General features: G+C 34.2%; 2 protein-coding genes across 2 annotated transcripts; both read left to right on the top strand.

The window, feature by feature from the left end:
• The first annotated feature begins 222 nt into the window (after positions 1-222).
• LOC126712449 (la-related protein 1C-like) lies at positions 223-8,705 on the top strand. The gene is made up of 6 exons (XM_050411777.1): positions 223-1,086; positions 1,503-2,109; positions 2,223-2,358; positions 2,502-2,592; positions 7,348-7,419; positions 7,668-8,705. The coding sequence occupies exons 1-6, from the start codon at positions 622-624 to the stop codon at positions 7,953-7,955; spliced, it is 1,659 nt and encodes a 552-aa protein (XP_050267734.1). The 5' UTR covers positions 223-621; the 3' UTR covers positions 7,956-8,705.
• Positions 8,706-15,660: 6,955 nt separating this feature from the next.
• Positions 15,661-17,284, top strand: LOC126712448 (protein FD-like). The gene is made up of 3 exons (XM_050411776.1): positions 15,661-16,467; positions 16,686-16,762; positions 16,882-17,284. Exons 1-3 carry the CDS (start codon positions 15,786-15,788, stop codon positions 16,951-16,953), a joined length of 831 nt encoding a protein of 276 aa, XP_050267733.1. The 5' UTR covers positions 15,661-15,785; the 3' UTR covers positions 16,954-17,284.
• Positions 17,285-17,590: the final 306 nt, after the last annotated feature.

The following is a 17,590-nucleotide window of genomic DNA, read 5'->3' as shown; positions in this document are numbered from 1 at the left end:
AAAGAACTTGAAGTATTGGAACTACATAAGAGTTAGAGATATTAGAGTGACTTTTTTTTCTTTTTTTCAAAATTAGAAAAAAAAACATAAGCAAATTCCTAAACGCGTAAAAAAAAAAAAAAAAAAAAAAAGGGTGATATTGTAATTGTGGTTCGTACAAAGCCCTTGAAACCAATGGGGTGTGGTATATATAAATAGAGTGGTCCATAACAGTATGAAAACCAAAACCTATAGCCTCTTTTCGTAAATTGAAGTTTTTACAACAAAAACCTGCTTCCCAAAACAAACATCACCAACAAATACACCCCCACCCAGAGAGAAAGAGAAAGAGAAAGAGAAAGAGAGAGAGAAACAGAGAGATCGCTGCCTTTTCTTTTTGTTTAGACGGCTGAAGCTCGTGCGTATCACGTGCAAGATCCGTCATAAGTCTATCAAATATTGTGCATTCTTATATTATAAGAGCCCTAGTTCTTTCTCTTTCGCTCTCTCTCTCTAATTTGATTAATTAGTTAATTAATCAGTTAATTGGTTTTTTTTGTTAAACTATTTATTTTTTCCTTGTTATATACTAAATCAATATTTTCTTTGCAATTTTGTTGTATTTTTAACTTTCAAACCCTAATGGCTACCACCGCCGATTCTCCGTCAAGTCCTCAAATTCCCGGCGGCGGTGAAAGTATTAACAGTCCACAGTTCCGGCGAAAAAATGCGTGGGCACAAGTTGTACGAGGCGAATCGGAATCAATATCGGCCGTTCATCATCATCAAACTCAGCTTTCGGTTTCTCAACCGGAACTAGTGTCTCCGCTCTCCGATTCCTCTCCTCCGAAGATGGCTTCACCGTCACCACCACCGGATGCCGGCGAGGGCTCCGATGGTGGTAATGACGGCAATGCGGCTCGCCCAAAGAAGCTCGCTTGGAACAAACCCTCAAACGCGCCCTCAAACGGCGGCGTCGTTGAGGTCAGTCCTGTAATGGGCGCGTGTTCTTGGCCCGCTCTGTCTGAGTCCACTAAGGCTTCGCCTAAATCGTCTGCCGATTCGACTTCGAAGACTCTCTCCGATTCACCACTCTCTACTTCTCAGGTTTGGATTTCCAATCAATGTTTGGCTCCCGAGAAATCTGAGAGAAAAAAAAAAAAAAAAAAAATAGAATCTTGAATATTATTATGTTTAGTTTTTTTGATGTTTGGTTCCCCAGAAACCAAAGGAAAAGGAAAGGTAACGGAATATTGAAGATTATGCGTAAATATTTTTTTTTCCTATTCTGGGCTTTTCAGTAATAAAAAGTTTACCTAATTAAGGAAAATAATTGTTGGGGACGTTTTAGGTTAATAAGGAATTAGACAAGGCAAATGTACATATATTAGATTTTCAGAATTAGAATTTTACTTTGCAACTTGATATTGTTGCTATAAAAAGAGTGTAAGTTTTAAAGATTGAGGTTTAGTTAAACAGTCATTTCACATTTCCGAGAATGACATCTTGTTGTTTTGAACTAGGGACCTGTTGTTCCACATTCGCCGAAGAAACAAGTTGCTACTACTACTACTAATGCTGCTGGGAATTCTAATTCTAATTCTAATGCAAACCATCCATTGCCAACTCGACAAAGATCTATGAAGCGAGGTGGTGGTGGTGGTGGCAACAACAGGAGTGGGCCTTCACAGAGCGGCTTTACTCATCCTCATCCTCCACCACCACCACCGCCACCACCGTTTCCTGTATATTCGATACCTCAGAATGGCTATCCTAATATGGTGCAAGCAGTGCCTGATCCTTCTCATAGGGAGTTTCCTTATCGGGGTAGTAATTGGGAGAACAGACCAGCTGGAGGATATGTGTCTCCATCACATTCCGTGAATGATCATCGGAATCCCTCCCGTAGGGGAAACTTTGGGAATCATCAACGTGGGGATGGCTCCTACCATAACAATCATGGAGGTAGGAGGGATCAAGAGCGTGGGAATTATTCAAATACCAGAGATGCTCACTTGCAGCCACAGAGAGCTCCTTTAAGGCCCTATGTTAGGCCAACACCACCTAACACAACTGCATATGTTACGCCTCCCCCAATGAGACCCTTTGTCAACCCCATGGGTTATGCAGGTGAGTTTACTTTCTTTTGTTCCTAAAACCTTCATGCTAGGAGGTTTTTTTTGTTTGATAAATCTGTTTTTATTATTTGTAAATGTGCAACTAACATCTCTACTCTTTTTCAGAGTTCTACTATATACCTCAACTGCCAGTGGAACCCTACAGCCATAGACCAATAATTCCTCATCAACCGCCATTATATATCCCTGTTACAGAACCTCTGCCCGTTTTGCTACTCAAGCAGATAGATTATTATTTCAGGTACTTATGAATCTAGTTAACCAGATAGGCACTGTCAGCCTTTTTCCATTGATGATTAGTTTACCTTATCTATGTACTTTAACTTCTCTTCTTTAGTCTATTTTGAAATTAATTAATGTACCATTGTGGTTTGTTCATTACAGTGATGCTAATTTGGTAAAAGATGACTATTTGAGGTCAAACATGGATGATCAGGGCTGGGTACCAATTGCTTTAATAGCGAGCTTTCCTCGAGTAAGTTTTCTTATGGTTGAGCAATTCCAATATTTTTATGACTGTCTTGTTCTTGTGTTTGTGCTGATCATTTTTGTGTGCCACATCTCTTAAGGATATTGACTTTATTCTGATTAATTATCAATTTTGGTGGTAGTTGAGCATGTCAACTATCAAAGGTATATAACTGTTTCTTAAGTATTGGAATTTAAAAGGTCTTTTTTGAAGCTAATGCATCAGTTCTTTTTTATAATTTTATGTCTTTATTTGAACTGGTGTAAGAAGGTTCATTTAGAGGCTTATGTTTTTAGTTACAAGAAACATACAAAGAATACCATGATAGTTCACTCTAGGAGACCTGGTCTGAGTAATTGATTATGTTTGGTAGTTGCAGAGATTGGCTTTATCTGTTAAACTAAAGAAGAGCCTTTACTTGATATATTTAGTAACATGTCAGGACCCTTAAAGTGTAATGCTCTCTCCAGTCAAGATGCAAAGACCCCAATGTTGGTATGGAGAATTTGTCTCCTTTTCAATTGCTGAAATCCGCTTGTTTCAACAATCATTATGCTTTATGTTAAGATCCAATCTTGATATCAGGTATTTTTTGAGCCATTGAATTGCACTTTACGTAGTGAGAATAAGAGCTCTTAAATTATTATAAACTAATGAAATTGAGAAAGTTTGAGAAAGCTATAAAAGGTAACTTATCCAAAAAAAAGCTATAAAAAGGTAACTGTGACGCAGGAAATAAATTGGTATTAATAATGGTATGTATAGAAAAAGATGTAAAGGGTTTGGTTTTCCTAAAAATGAAAACTAATTCTTTTGCTTTTATTAAATTTTAAAATTCTTTAGTGGCTCAACCATTTACCCTTAATGATGTTGCTCTAATCTGGTTACAAGCTTATTTAAAATGCTGCTTTTGATCTGGAGAGAGAGTGAGATGAGTTGACAAGACTTTCTATTATGCTCTGTTTGTTTCGAGGGAAAATCTTGTGTAAAGATACGCTTTGTTTGTTTCATTGGAAAACCTTTTATAAAAATAGTTTTCCATATTTTTCAGTGTTAAGGGTCAACGGAACTATCTTTAGTCAACGGAAAACCGTAATTAAATAAGGCTTATTCTCTATAGGTTGTTTTCCATTTTTTTTTGGAAAACAATCTCTCTTAGGCAGCACATAACTCTTATAAATATTATCTTCTTCTGGTCCAGGAAAAAATATTTTCTTTTACGCCTTTAGTCTTTTTCACAGTAAGTTCTCTCACTTTTTCTCTTCCCTTTGTTTTTTCTCTCTTCTCACACCCTCATTGACTCACTGTCACTCCCTCTAGTCTCTTCCCTCTATAACTGTACTTTGATAAGGTTTTTATTTTTTTCCCCTCACAAATCGGTTAACAGTTCTATAACAATTTGGCATTTTGGTATTTATCAAACTATTTGTATTAGATTATTTTGCCAGTTAAACTATTTGGCCTATGTGGCATTTTGAACTATTTCAAAATGGAGTTCCTGTTTATTTTGAATTATGAGAATTATGGTTGATTTATATATTTATATGTATATTATTTACGTTCTCATTCATATATTTGAGCAAGATAAGTGTTTGAGATCATAAAAGTTGGACAACTAGTTATGATTGTATCTGTTGTCAAAATTTTAGTTTGAAGCCAAATTCATTCTTGGTTTTTTATATATTTATATTGATTACATTAGGTGGTTTTACACAATACACATGCTATATATACATCTTTTAAATTATACAAGAAATGTTATAAAAATTTGTGCATACCAAACACTATAAAATGTTCTCAAGCTTATTTTCAAGGTTGTTACCAAACACCGGAAAATGAGATAGTTTTTCAAAAAATACTTTCTATAAAATGAACCATTTTTCAGAAAACATTAATGCTGAAACAAACAGAGTGATAGTTTTTCGTGTTTTTGGATGTTTGGTAGCATCATCATCAAAAAAAAAAAAGGAAAAAACTATCTTTGATCAATAGAAAAGGTATGACTTAATTTTAGAGATTGTTTTTCACTAATATTTTTTGGAAAACAACTTTATCTCATGGCAAGCTAAATAAGGGAAGTTAAGATATTGCTTTTTAACTCATTTAATGTTGCTATCAAACATAGGAAAATGAGGTAGTTTTATAGAAAATATTTTTTGGAAAATGACTCATTTTTTAGAAAACATTATTGCTGAAATAAACAGAGCTTTAATGTTTTTGGATTTAGTTATTCTTATGTTACTGACGTCACAATTATGATTTTGCTATGTCTGTAACCACAGAGCATGTTTATACTTTTTGATCGTAATGGTTAGTAATTAATTTTTTTCTCGATTTCAAGCACCTTACCTATATGGCAATATAATTTTTTAGCATCTGTAGTTTAAATCCATCAATGCTCCCCCAGCCTCTTTAATGCTGGAAAAAATGACAAAAAATATCTGATCAGTATGAGAGATATTAAAATGGATAAAATATTGCTTTCATCCCTAAATTTTACAAGAATTTCTCCTTTCATCGCCGAACTTTAAAAAATTTGTTATTTCCTTTCTCGTCTCTAAACTATTGTAAATATTGCACTTACCAATCTTCAATTCAAAAACTTTAAAACTTTAGGGACACAATATTTTAGCCTATTAAAATCAAGGAGGAAGTAATAGAAATCAAAACACAGCCAAAGGACTGGTCTCCCATGCAAGACAGCTAGGGAAAACAATAAAAATAACCTTCATTCTAAATAAAATTTCACAGTTTGAATATTAATGATATGCATACAACCCAAAACCCACTTTTATGCCTTATAAATCCTAATTAAAATTAAATCCTAGCCCTTTTGCACACTTCATTATTAAAGTTTTAATACTGGTGCAAAACCGTGACATTTTTATTTTTAAAATTTTCTGTTCATGTTGTGCTTTGGACACATGGAAAAACCTCTAGTTCAGGATCTGAAGAGTGTAAATTGGTTTAATTCTTGGTACATGCCTTATTTGGGTCATTTTTTAATTGGGTCTCTCTCTCTTTTTTTTTTTTTTTTTTTTTTTTTTTTTTGGGGGTGGGGGGGGAAGGGGTGCAGGTTGTCTTGCAGTGAATTTCTTAGTTTGAAAATTTAGGTTTTGCCTGATAGTTTTCTTTCCTGTAAATAAAATTACAGGTTGGAACTCTGTGTTGTGCAAACTAGTTTTCCCTTGTATGTCTTGATCAGCTTGTTTGAAAAACTATTTCTTGAACAAGAATTTTGAGATAATTTGTGTAATTTACATTATAGTTGATTATGCTGAAACTGTATGAATTTGGCATTTTTCTTATCATTGCTTGTTTCAACGTAAGAGACATTTTTTACAGTTATATATGGCACATTTTGCCATACCCATTATGAGAGAAAGTAGCTTTGTTAACAAAAGTCCTCCCACCAGGCCACAATTCATTTGCCAGTTTGAACTCTTGACTTGACACCACTTACTGGGTACCAAAATTGTTTAAAATTGTCTGAGGTGGTAGCAAGTTACATGATATAATCTCTTGTTCTCTCTCTTTTTTTTCTTTTTTTATTTTTAAATCTTGTGTCATGTCTCCATTTATCTTGTAATTTGTTTGTGTATCAATTACAGTGGTTTTGCTTTGTATGTGTAGATTTGATGGCAATATTGTAAAGGATAACTTTTATGCGATGATGATCTTAGACAATCCCTATAGTTGAACCCTTTGATGGTGGTTTCCAAAGGACAGACACTATATTAGTTTCTGTGAACACTTTAGTATTGGTCTGAATGATCTAAGTTGAAGATTTGTGCAGGCATCTTGAAAATTTGGTGTATAAACTTGTGCAGGGTTATGTAATGGTGTCCTGCACTTGTTGACGAACTTTTCATGTGGCCTCACATGATATCCTCTACTTAGGGGATTAGAGGTTTTAAACTAGATATAACTGCAAATAATTTTTTAATTTAAATCTAATTGATGATAGTAAGGAGTCAGGGCCATGATTAGATATCTTCCAAGTCCCTTTTTGGCAGGACCAATTTTTGCTAATGGCCATGTAGTTTCCAGTGGACGATCTGATCATATATCAGATATAAGGAAATGTCATTAATTTTATTTTTGCTCTCCTTTTACTTTTCATGCAGCCCTCTCAGTCTAAATTGTAACATTTCTCCCATGCTTCCTGTTTTACATTTGAATCCAACTTATTTCCCACCTTTGGCTTTACATTTTTTTTTTCCAGTATCAGTTGCCCTTACATTTGACAAACTTTTCATGTGGCCTAACATGATATCTCTACGTAAGGGATTAGAAGTTTCAAGCTAGACCTAACTGCAAATAATTTTTAAATTTTAAATCTAATTGATGATAGTAAAGATTCAGCCATAGTTAGATATCTTCCAAGACCCTTTTTGGTAGGACCTATTTTAGGTAATGGCCATGTAGTTTCCAGTGGACAAGCTGATTTTGTATCAGATAGAAGGAAATGTCATGCTTTCCTTCTACTTTTCATGCAGGCCTCTCATCCTGAAAACCCTCCCCCCCCCCCCATGTTACACGACCGTAATATTTTGTTACCGTCCACCGCCATTATGCCAGAAATAAAAGGTTCTGATTGTAGTTAACGTTGAGGCCCATGGTCTCAAAGATGGATAGTCTTGCCCCCCCCCCCCCCCCCCCCCCCCAAAAAAAAAGATTTCCAAGCTTTGGCTTTCCATTTCTTTTCCCAGTTTCAGTTGTCCTTGCATTGATACATTTTGTTTTTATGGCTTCATGCAGGTAAGGAGTTTGACAACTAACGTCCAGTTAATATTGGATTCCTTGAGATCTTCAACCATTGTGGAAGTACAGGTAAATTTCTTTATCATTTTAAACTTCTTTTGACTGCATCTTCTGCCATTTGTTATATTGGATTTCTACAGTCTGTAACATAATGTTGGAGTCACGTTTTTTATTCAATTAAAATCTAGAATTCATCTATTGGAATATGGACCGATGCAACAGAGACACTGCACCATCTTGGCAAACAAAAAGCAACAATTTGCTGAATTACAGTCATTTTGAATTGCTGCTCTGTCTCTTTATTGAAATTGCTGTAGGATGACAAGGTGAGGAGGCTCAATGAGTGGAACAAATGGATACCAGCTTCTTCTCGGATTCCCTCTGACTCAGGCTCAGTGTCTCCTAATAAATCAAGTTATGATATGCTGGCAACTTCTTTGCAGAAGATCACAGTGGAGGAAGTGGATACAAACCAAAGTAGTGTGACAGGTAAAGCAGACCCTAACTCTGACGCTGTTGCAGGAAGTTGTATAACAGAATCTATTGGCCAGTCACAACTCCCCAATGGGGAGGATACTCAAAACACCGACTCAAGCGGGAACTGATCAATATATGTCCCCCAAAAAAATTCAAGAAAAATCTTTTCAGAGTAGTGCGCTTCTATTTTTGGAGGGCTTTGGGAGGAAATGGGGAGTGAGGGTTTTAATGAAGTTGTGGGATATTTTCTTTTGTTACTCAGTCACTTGGACTGGTTTTGGCAGTATTTTGATGAGGCTAGTAGAGGAATACAGAATAAGATTTATCTATAAATTATTGTCTAAAGATAAAGAATGAGAAGAGAGTGAGACAGAGAGTACTTAGATTATTGGTTCAGGCAGAATGATGAGGTTGCTGGGTTGTATAGCTTGGTTTTGGTGTGGATGTTTGTCTTTTAAATTTCTGGTGCTTTCCGGTGGCATTGGTGGGTAAAACATTCTGGATATCTAAATTTAAGATGTTTCCCCATGAACGTGTCCTGGATTCAATCAAAACAACTGTCTAGTGAAACAGAGGAAGGGGGGATTTGAATTGCAGTGCATACTTTGGTTGCCAGAAACAGGGTCGTTGGACCTTGCTTGAATTTCTCCTATCTGTATTTTCCCAGACTTTGACTCTTTTTTTTCTTCTTTTTTTGTCATTTTTTTTTAATTTATTATTTCTTGTCATATACATAATTACATTTTGTTACCTTTTTAATGTAACCTTTTTTCTTTTTTTTAGGAATTTTGCCAAGCTTTTCATTTAGGCTGAAATTTGTCATGGAAGGTTTGATAATTTTTTAGCTTAAGTTGTGATTGTCAGTGGTCTTGGATGTTTGTTTCAGGCTGCAATATTCGTGTTTGTTTAGTGTATTTATTAGTACTTAGATGTATCATGCCCTATGTTCCATGGTTGCTATATGATTATTGTCAAAGCTTATCACGTTTTTCTTCTCTGGTATACAAAACGTATCAAGTATTTGCAGGTGATAATGCTTATGCTCAGGCCTAGTTTTGTTCTCTGGTCTTTGAGTATTTTATTCAAGTTTTGAGCATTAATTTTTTTTACTGGTAAGTTACAGGCATTCAGTGGGTTTTGAACACATTACAATTTTCTCAGCAGGAAAGTCTCATTTGAGATATATAGAGCTAATTCACAAGTTTTGGACTTTGAGTCTGTTTGGATACTGCTTATTGCTGAAAATTAAGAATTTATTACTAAAAACACTATATATAGCAAAATAATTTTTAAACTAAGAATAGTGTTCATGGGACTTAGTTTTAAAGTTATATTTGCGTTTTTTCAAACTTATTGGTCCGTATGTGGGACTAAGGAAAAAAAGCAAAACACTTGCCGCGTTTGCTATGCAAATGCACACTTCATGTATTTTTTATGAAGTTGGTTGGTTTAGTGTGTCCTCATGTATCTCGAGTCTCAACAAAGTAGTTCTTAGGTGTTTTTAGGTATTCTCAGAGTATGATAAATGGTGTTTTCTTCTTTTACATTTATAGTGAGGTTTATTCATTAAATTCGTTGTGGGATCTATCATAAATGTGAGAGGAATAAGTGTTATTTCATTATATTTCAGGAGTATCTAAGAATTATCCTTCTCAATATTGAATTTTCTTATGTTTCTTATGGAAACTTTTTGTATTTAATATTGCTTGGTGCAACTAAAATTATTGGACATTGTTCAACAAAAACCCTTTTTCTACGGTTAACAGAAAATAACTTGATAGAGGCATAAAATGCAAAATTACTCCTTTGGTGACTCCAATGGATTTTTTAAATAATGGAAGGCGGGCACGACAAAAAATAAGCAAGGAAAATGGCTTCTCTTTAATGATACGTGGACCATGAATGTACTTTCTGTCTAGGCTTCTTGTAATGGAGGGCAATTAGCTATGAATAAGCTTAAGTGCTTTTTTCATGAATGCACTATTTGTTAGAGATAATTACAATATACTACTAATCTTCAACTCAAATATTTTTCTCTCCTAAATCTCTAAGAACTTTGTGCGTAGGGATGTCAAAATCATCCAAACTTGACCTGTGAAACATTAGGGTCAAGTTTGGGTTTTAATTATCTAACTTGAAGTGGGTTCGGATTAGGTTGCGGGTATTAGTAATACCTGTCTTGAACTTGAACCCTAACTTTATCAATTCTTTCTCAACCCATTTAGTTGCCCCTTACCTTTCCCTCACACACTCTCACTCTTATTTTCTCAATTTTTTTCTCTCAGTCACCCCTCACCCAATTACCCTCACTTTCATTCACTCACTGACCCACCCTCACCCCCATTCTCATCACATGGTGGTTGCTGTTTGTCACGAAGAAACACAGAGGTTAGATCGGAGAGAGATGTGCGAGGTTTAGGCCAATAAGAGACACTTTGATGATGATCAGAGGAGCTCTTGGTCGTATTGAGGTTAGGCCTAGGCTTCGGCCTAAAGGTTGGATTGATGGCTACAATCACCGTCGATGATGGCGATAGTGATCGAAGATAAAGACTTGGTGGTCTGAGATAAAGAGAGGCCGAGTAGGAGAAAGAGATGGAGAATAGAGAGGGAGAGCTTAGGCCAATAGTTCTCCATTTTATTTTATTTTTATTGGGTTCATTTCCTCTCTCAAGGCTATGAATCTCAAGGTTTTACTTTTTTTTTTTTTTAATTTCATTAATGAATGTTTATTATTTACAATTTATTTTATTGTTAAATGTTAGTTTTTGTTTATGTTTGTGTTTGTGATTTTGAAAGTGAAAATCATAAAGCTGAAATTATTGGAAGAGAAATCAGGAAAACATAAAATTGATTTTTTTTTTTTTTTTTTTTAAGATTGAGTCATGGATTGGACCACGGACTAGGGGCTTTAGATTAGGCCTTGAAGTGGCATGGCAAGGCCCGCGGGGGCCTAACAAGGCAAGTTTAAGGGGTAAAAAAAAAAAACTCGTTTAGTTAATGGGGCAAATTCGGGTTTTGAGGGTCAAGTTTGGGCATAAAGAAACCTGCCTCAAACCCAATTTGTTGCCATTCTTATTTGTGCATGAGGAGGTATCAATTCAGTTACGAAACCCTTAACTTTTAAAGTGAAACCTAGCCATTGATGTTTAGTGAAAAAATAAAAATAAAAATAAAAGAAGAAACCTTAGTCGTTGGTAGCAATTTTGGTATATGTAGCCATGTTGAAAATCTTGAGTCAACAAAAACAAGCAAAATATGAAAAAGAGAGAAAAGTCGGTTTTGTAAAAAGGAGAAATCAAGCTCCAATAAATAAATAAAAAGTGGGTATAAACAGTGTTCTCAGTTATCCTCGCAATTTTTATAAAGCAACATTTTTATATAATATCTTTCACCCAACAAAGTAATAGAACTCAAAATAATAATAATAATAATAATTGAAGAATGAGATGTAATATGTGTTGTACAAGTGATTATGTAAAGTAGAAAATGTGAATTTTTGGTGGTCTAAAATAGAGAATTTTGCCATAACTAATTGTGAATGCTTATATTGGGATCAAAATCCGTATACTCAAAATTCTTTCAAAAGTGATTGGTACGTTTGTTCTAGATTTCAAACAAAAATATTACAAGGAACCATTGATTTGGCACTTTATCTAACCTTTGACAATAGTTGTGTGAGCATGAATACTTCTAACACTCTCTCTCATGTATGGGCCGAAACTACATTTTAATAGGTGAGATCCAACATGTGTGAATCAAACTCAGGATCTCATGCTCTGATACCATGTTATATTACCGATTGTCCCAAGAGTTTAAACTGTTAGTATATGGTAAATTTATCATTTAACCAATAATTCTAACACTTTCATTCTTCACCACGTTTTCACTGCATGCAATTGACAGAATGAGTAAAACTAATGCTCTACTTGTTTCTTTGTAAAAATGTTTTTAGTTGGTGTTTGATTGCATTCTTTAAAATGCTCAGAAAAACATTCAAGTGTTTGGCGTGACGTAAAATGAAAAAATAAAAAAATCTCTTCTCACAACCTAGTCCATTATTGGCAAAAACTCACTAGATCCACCAGCAGAAACCCAGTAGATTGAAGCAAACCTGGCTTGTAGGATTGAACTTGAGTCAAGTTGGGCTCAACACTAAGAAACCCATCCTCAAATTGCCATCAATTTTAGTAGCGATAGCACCCCATTCCACCACCATCGACTGCAAACTCTATGTCAACTACCAAGCCTTCACTTCGCCTCGCAACATTGACTGTGAATCCTTCATGCCATCCCTCAACTTTGACCACGAAGCTCAACGCGCCAATGATTTCTACTCGTGTCAATGATCGCAAAACCAATGCCATCGCAACAACAACCATTGCTCACCACCACTTACATCCATGTGTGTGAGAAAGAAGGAAGGGAGGGGAGTTCTGTCTGCGAGAAAGAAAGAAGCGGGGGGGTTCTATGTCCATTTATGTTTTGGAGAATATTTTACAAAAAATTTGGCCATAAAACATTTTGGGTTTTACTAAGGTGTGCTCTTGGAACATATATTAATAAACCATTTTTGAAAATTTTTTATGAAAAAAAAAAAAAAAAACTAATTAACTGTTATAACAACTTTTTCAATTTCTCAAAAAAACATTACCAAAATTGATGACCAAACCCAAACATTTTTCCAAACTTTTACATTATTGGTAAACCAAAAATATTCAATTTGACGGACTTTATGATGAAACAAATATCCAAAAAATTTAACAATTTTTTACAACGAAACAAACAAAGCCTAAAATTGAACTATGATATTTTGATTTGTGACACAATAACAATGTGATGTACACAATTTTTGGGTCTTTAATCTTTACATACTAATGTTACTTAAATATATACACATACTTGTTGTTAGATTATTCCACCTCCTAACCATGAGAGATCTTGAAAAAACCCAATAGACCAATAATGTGCTAAATGAAATTTACGAACTTTGGATTTACAACATGTACTTCAAGTACATTAAACCCACCACCTAGGTGTTCCCATAAGGAGTTTAATGTTACATTTGATTTGACACAAATTGGGCCATATTTTCCTAACAGACAAGCAAAGACTATTGGGGAAATGCTCTTGACAGTGCTAATGGAGCCTGTTCATGACCTCTTGGGTTAAGCATTATGTTGTTGCAATGTCCCTTAGTCACCAATGAAAAAAATGATATTCTCTATTGAAAATGAATTTATTTCATGATTCAAATTAAATATTATAAATCTAAAAGAATATGTAATATCATGTCTTAAACACCATATTCTGTTAGATTAAAAATAAAACACAATTTTAATTGCAAAATGGACTCTGATGCAAACGCCAAGAGTCTCTAATGCATATCATACTATTTATCTATATAAAGAAGGCCACAACTTAACAGTTTACAATTCTTACCACGTATAGCTAGGCTCAAAAGCGTGCACACCATTTTTCGATTTATTATCTTGTGTACCAGATTCAGATAATGCCAATGGTACTGTCAATGGGTGTAGACCTCACATGCACAAAACCCGTTTCAATGGAAGAGAAGCAATATGTAGAGGCCGTTTGGATTGCGCATTTTGCCTGTTTCAGTTTCAGCGTTTTTTTTTTTTTTTTTTTTTTCCAGCACATGAACAGTAAAATCACATGAAATTACTATACAGAGACAAAAATCACTGTTCACATACTGTAGTAATACTGTTCATGTACTGTAGTTGCACTGTTTACACATTAAAAAAATATTAAAAATGATCCCATAGTACTATTTACATATTTAAAAATTATTTTGCTACAGTGTTTTCAGTTTTCAGTTTCAGCAACAATAAGTTCAATCCAAACGGACCCAATTGTAAGTCTCTAAGAGTTTAAGAGTTTTTGCAGTAATTTGTGCAAAAATTCCTATCCATTTTAACATAAGAATTTTTTATTTATTTTTTTTTATACTCATTTTTCAAAACACTTCACATCAAATTATCTATTTTACACTACATTTCACTAAATTATCAATTTTTTTTAATTGTTTCTTTTTCTTCACAAGCAATAACTATCATTCACTCTTTTTTTTTTTTTTTTTTAATTCTCAGAACATGTAAAAAAAAGAATAAAAAAAATGAAATGCAAAATAAATAGTGTTAATATAAATTTACAAAATTGTTGTTGTAACTATACATTTTTACACAACTTTGCATGATTGATATGAGCAATGGCGGCGCCACTTCAGGGGTTCAAATGAACCCCCTGACTTGTGATTTTTATTTATTTTTACATATAAAATTTTAAAATATTTTTGTTTTGAATACCTTAAAATAAAATTTTGAACCCCCAAAAATAAGTCCAAAGAACAAATGAATTCAATACTAAAATTTATCTTGGCCTTCTTAAACAAAAAAAAAAAAAAAAAAAAAAAAACCAACATCAAATCAATTTAAGGAAAAAAAAAATAGTAAGTCCAACAACAAAAATTAGTAATTTGTTGATCTTAAATCTCAGAAATAGACAATTAAATGAGCTGCAAAGTGTAAACACTAAAAAAAAATTAAATGTAAGGCAGTGGAAGTGGGGCGTAAGACACTAAAGAATGAAGACATTTTTTTTTAATGATTATATTGTTGCGTTGAATTCTTAATAGAATAATGTAAAAAACACAACAAAATTCTCTTTAATGAATTACAAAGACCTGTAAGTTGTCACAATTGAGTTGAATTGTTAAATAAAAGAATTGAAAAGAGTAAAAAAAAAAAACTGATAAATAATGAATTAGAGTATTCTAAGTAATAATAATTAAAATTCACTTAATAACAATAATTAATAACTTTATTATAGTAATAGAGAATATGTAATTTACAAGATTTAATCTTAGCAATAATAATTAATATCTTCATTATACTAAGGAAACATATACCCAATGAACTTATAATTTATTTTTAATTCTCTTGCTAATACTATGAATAAATTTTTGATAAGGAAGTCACATATACCGCAAAATTTATCTCCTACCTCATATTTATTATCTAAAAGAACACGTGTTGACTTAAAAAAAAAAAAAAAAATCTTCCTTTAGATCATAGGTTACGAAAGATCTCATTAATATTATCATAATGATCAAGATGAAAAAAAATTATTTACAAAGAGGTCCTTGTTAACCTCTTTAACACGAATTTGAATGAGCCCCCAAAATATTCCTAGAGCCGCCACTGAATACAAGTGAATTTATTTTTTTATATGTACAATATAGAAATTCTACTCTAATTTAACCTAAGTGTATATATGTGTGAAACTTCCTCCTGAAAATTTTCTCACATTTCTTATCCTCTCACACTTCATAAATACTTATATTTGTGAAGTGACTATCACGCAAGACACCACAGTAATACGATAAAATTTTAACGTCGACTAGCATTCTGTGTAGGTGCTCTGACACAATAAACCCCCACCACTTGAGAGAAACGGGTGGACCTTTAGGAGAACCTCCACTTGGTATCAACTGGTTACGAGGAGGAGGAGCGCCCTTTTGACATTTTTTTTCCTAACTTTTGTTGGTTGTAACTTAACATTTTAGTAGTTAGTAGTTACATCAATTTATAGTTATTTGTAGAAAAATATACGTAATATTTAACAAAAAAGAATAAAAATATTTTTCTTCTCCATACACGTGTTAGGGAGTAAAAGCACTACGGCGGTTCATACACGTTGCAGCTCACAAAAATGTCAATATTTTATAATTAAATAGACACAATCACATCATTCTCAAAAAAAAAAAAAAAAAAAAACTAAACACAATCACATGGGACTTAAGCATTGCATAGATTAGAGACCATACCCCTTTAGAGTCAAAACAAACACAGGCCTCTCTCTCTCTCTCTGTAGTCTTTATCATCTCAGTTTCCCAACTCTCCGTCTCTCTCTCTCTCTCTCTCTCTCTCAGAACCATGTGGACATCATCAGGGGGAAACAACCATAATAACAACAACAACAGAGTCACAAGCTCACCCTCCAAATCCTCCACATGCTCTTCTCCCTCACCTTTTTCACCTTCCTCACCCGGCAATATTTCAACCCCACAACCCAGAAAATGTATGGAAGAGGTTTGGAAAGACATAGGCCTATCCTCTCTTCATAACCATCCCAACAACAACAACAACAAAAGCCTCTCCCATTCTACCACCTCCACCACCACTTCTTATCGTGGTATGATCCTCCAAAACTTCTTGGCTCAACCTTTGAACAAAGACCCACCAACAAGAGCTCCCTCATCATTACCCAATGACCCTTCATCAGCCCAAAAGACCCTTTTTTTGGCTTCTCTAGCTCCACATCCAGCGACTATACTGAGCTTGAATTCAGGGTCTGATTTCCTTGAAACCTGTACTGTTCCTATCAGGCCAAACCCACAATTTCAAAGTCATGCCAGTACTACTGTCACTGCTACTACACCTTCGTTTGTTTCTTCACTCATGAGCTCTCCCTTCGATGTTTTAGCTTCTTCTTCAGTATTCCCTTCTTATTGCAACAAAAGGGCTCAAGTGAATGATGATAGTCCCAGCGATCGAAGACATAAGCGTATGATCAAAAACAGAGAATCAGCCGCTCGTTCTAGAGCAAGGAAACAGGAACCTCTCTCTCTTTTTACCTTTTTTCTATCTCTCACTGTGTTTGGTACAGTTAAAACAGTCATGTATATATCATATATGGTTTATTTTCTGAATGAAGTGGTGTTGTTGACTTTTCTATTTTCGTTTTTAGTCAGTATGTGAACTTTTTTTTTTATCGACTGATGTGTAGCTGTGATCTTCACTCTCACTCTCATCCTAGTTTGAATCTTTTGCAGGCTTACACGAATGAGTTGGAACTTGAAGTTGCACATTTACAGGAAGAGAACGCTAAGCTAAGAAGGCAGCAAGAGAAGGTAAAAATTAAAGTTATGTTTTTGTTCTGCTTATTTGGGTTTGTAGAACTGGTTTTTGTTGCATACCAAATCAAGGGGATTCAATAATGTATATATGTTTGGTGTTTTTGTGATTGCAGCTGTGCTTGGCAGCCTCTGCTCAGCTCCCGAAAAAGCGTGGTATCTATAGAACCTTAACTGCACCTTTTTAAGAATGATGATGTAAAAGCGCTAAATATTCTAGTGTTATCTTTCATGCCTTCTTTTCTTCCATAACCAAAGCTTTACCACATTTCTGTTTGAAAATGGAGTGAGAGAGAGAGTGAGAATTGGTTGAAAATAGGCGTCAAATGGGGTTTCATTGTTTGTGTTAAACTCATCTCCAAGATTCCATCAAGTGTAAAAAGAAGAGGAAAAAGAAGGAAAAAATAAAAAAAAAGGTGTTCGGGAACTTTGGATCCTCGGCTACAGGACCAATTGTAGATATTCTTTTACTTTTAATATTTCGTCCCATGAATGAATCTTTCTATTTTGTCCGTGTAACTTTTTCTAGCCCAATGAGGACAAAAGTTGGTGGGTATGAGATAACGCTGGAGGAAAAACCTAATTAGCTATTTTATTTGCATGCCCATAAAAAGATCTGCAGAAGAACACGATGGGACATGTTTGGCCAACAAGATAACACATCCTACAGTCTAAAGGCCAATGCTTTCTTTCTCTTATTACGCGATTTAGGAGGTGTTTGGTACATTATTTCAAATAACAATTTTCAATTTTTAAACAACATTATATGTATTTTTAACTATATATTTTTACATATGTTTTCAAACAATAAAACATATATTTTTG

Source organism: Quercus robur, chromosome 2 (assembly GCF_932294415.1).
Source record: "Quercus robur chromosome 2, dhQueRobu3.1, whole genome shotgun sequence".
Taxonomy (NCBI): Eukaryota; Viridiplantae; Streptophyta; class Magnoliopsida; order Fagales; family Fagaceae; genus Quercus; species Quercus robur.
This window is presented reverse-complemented; position numbering and strand designations above follow the sequence as displayed.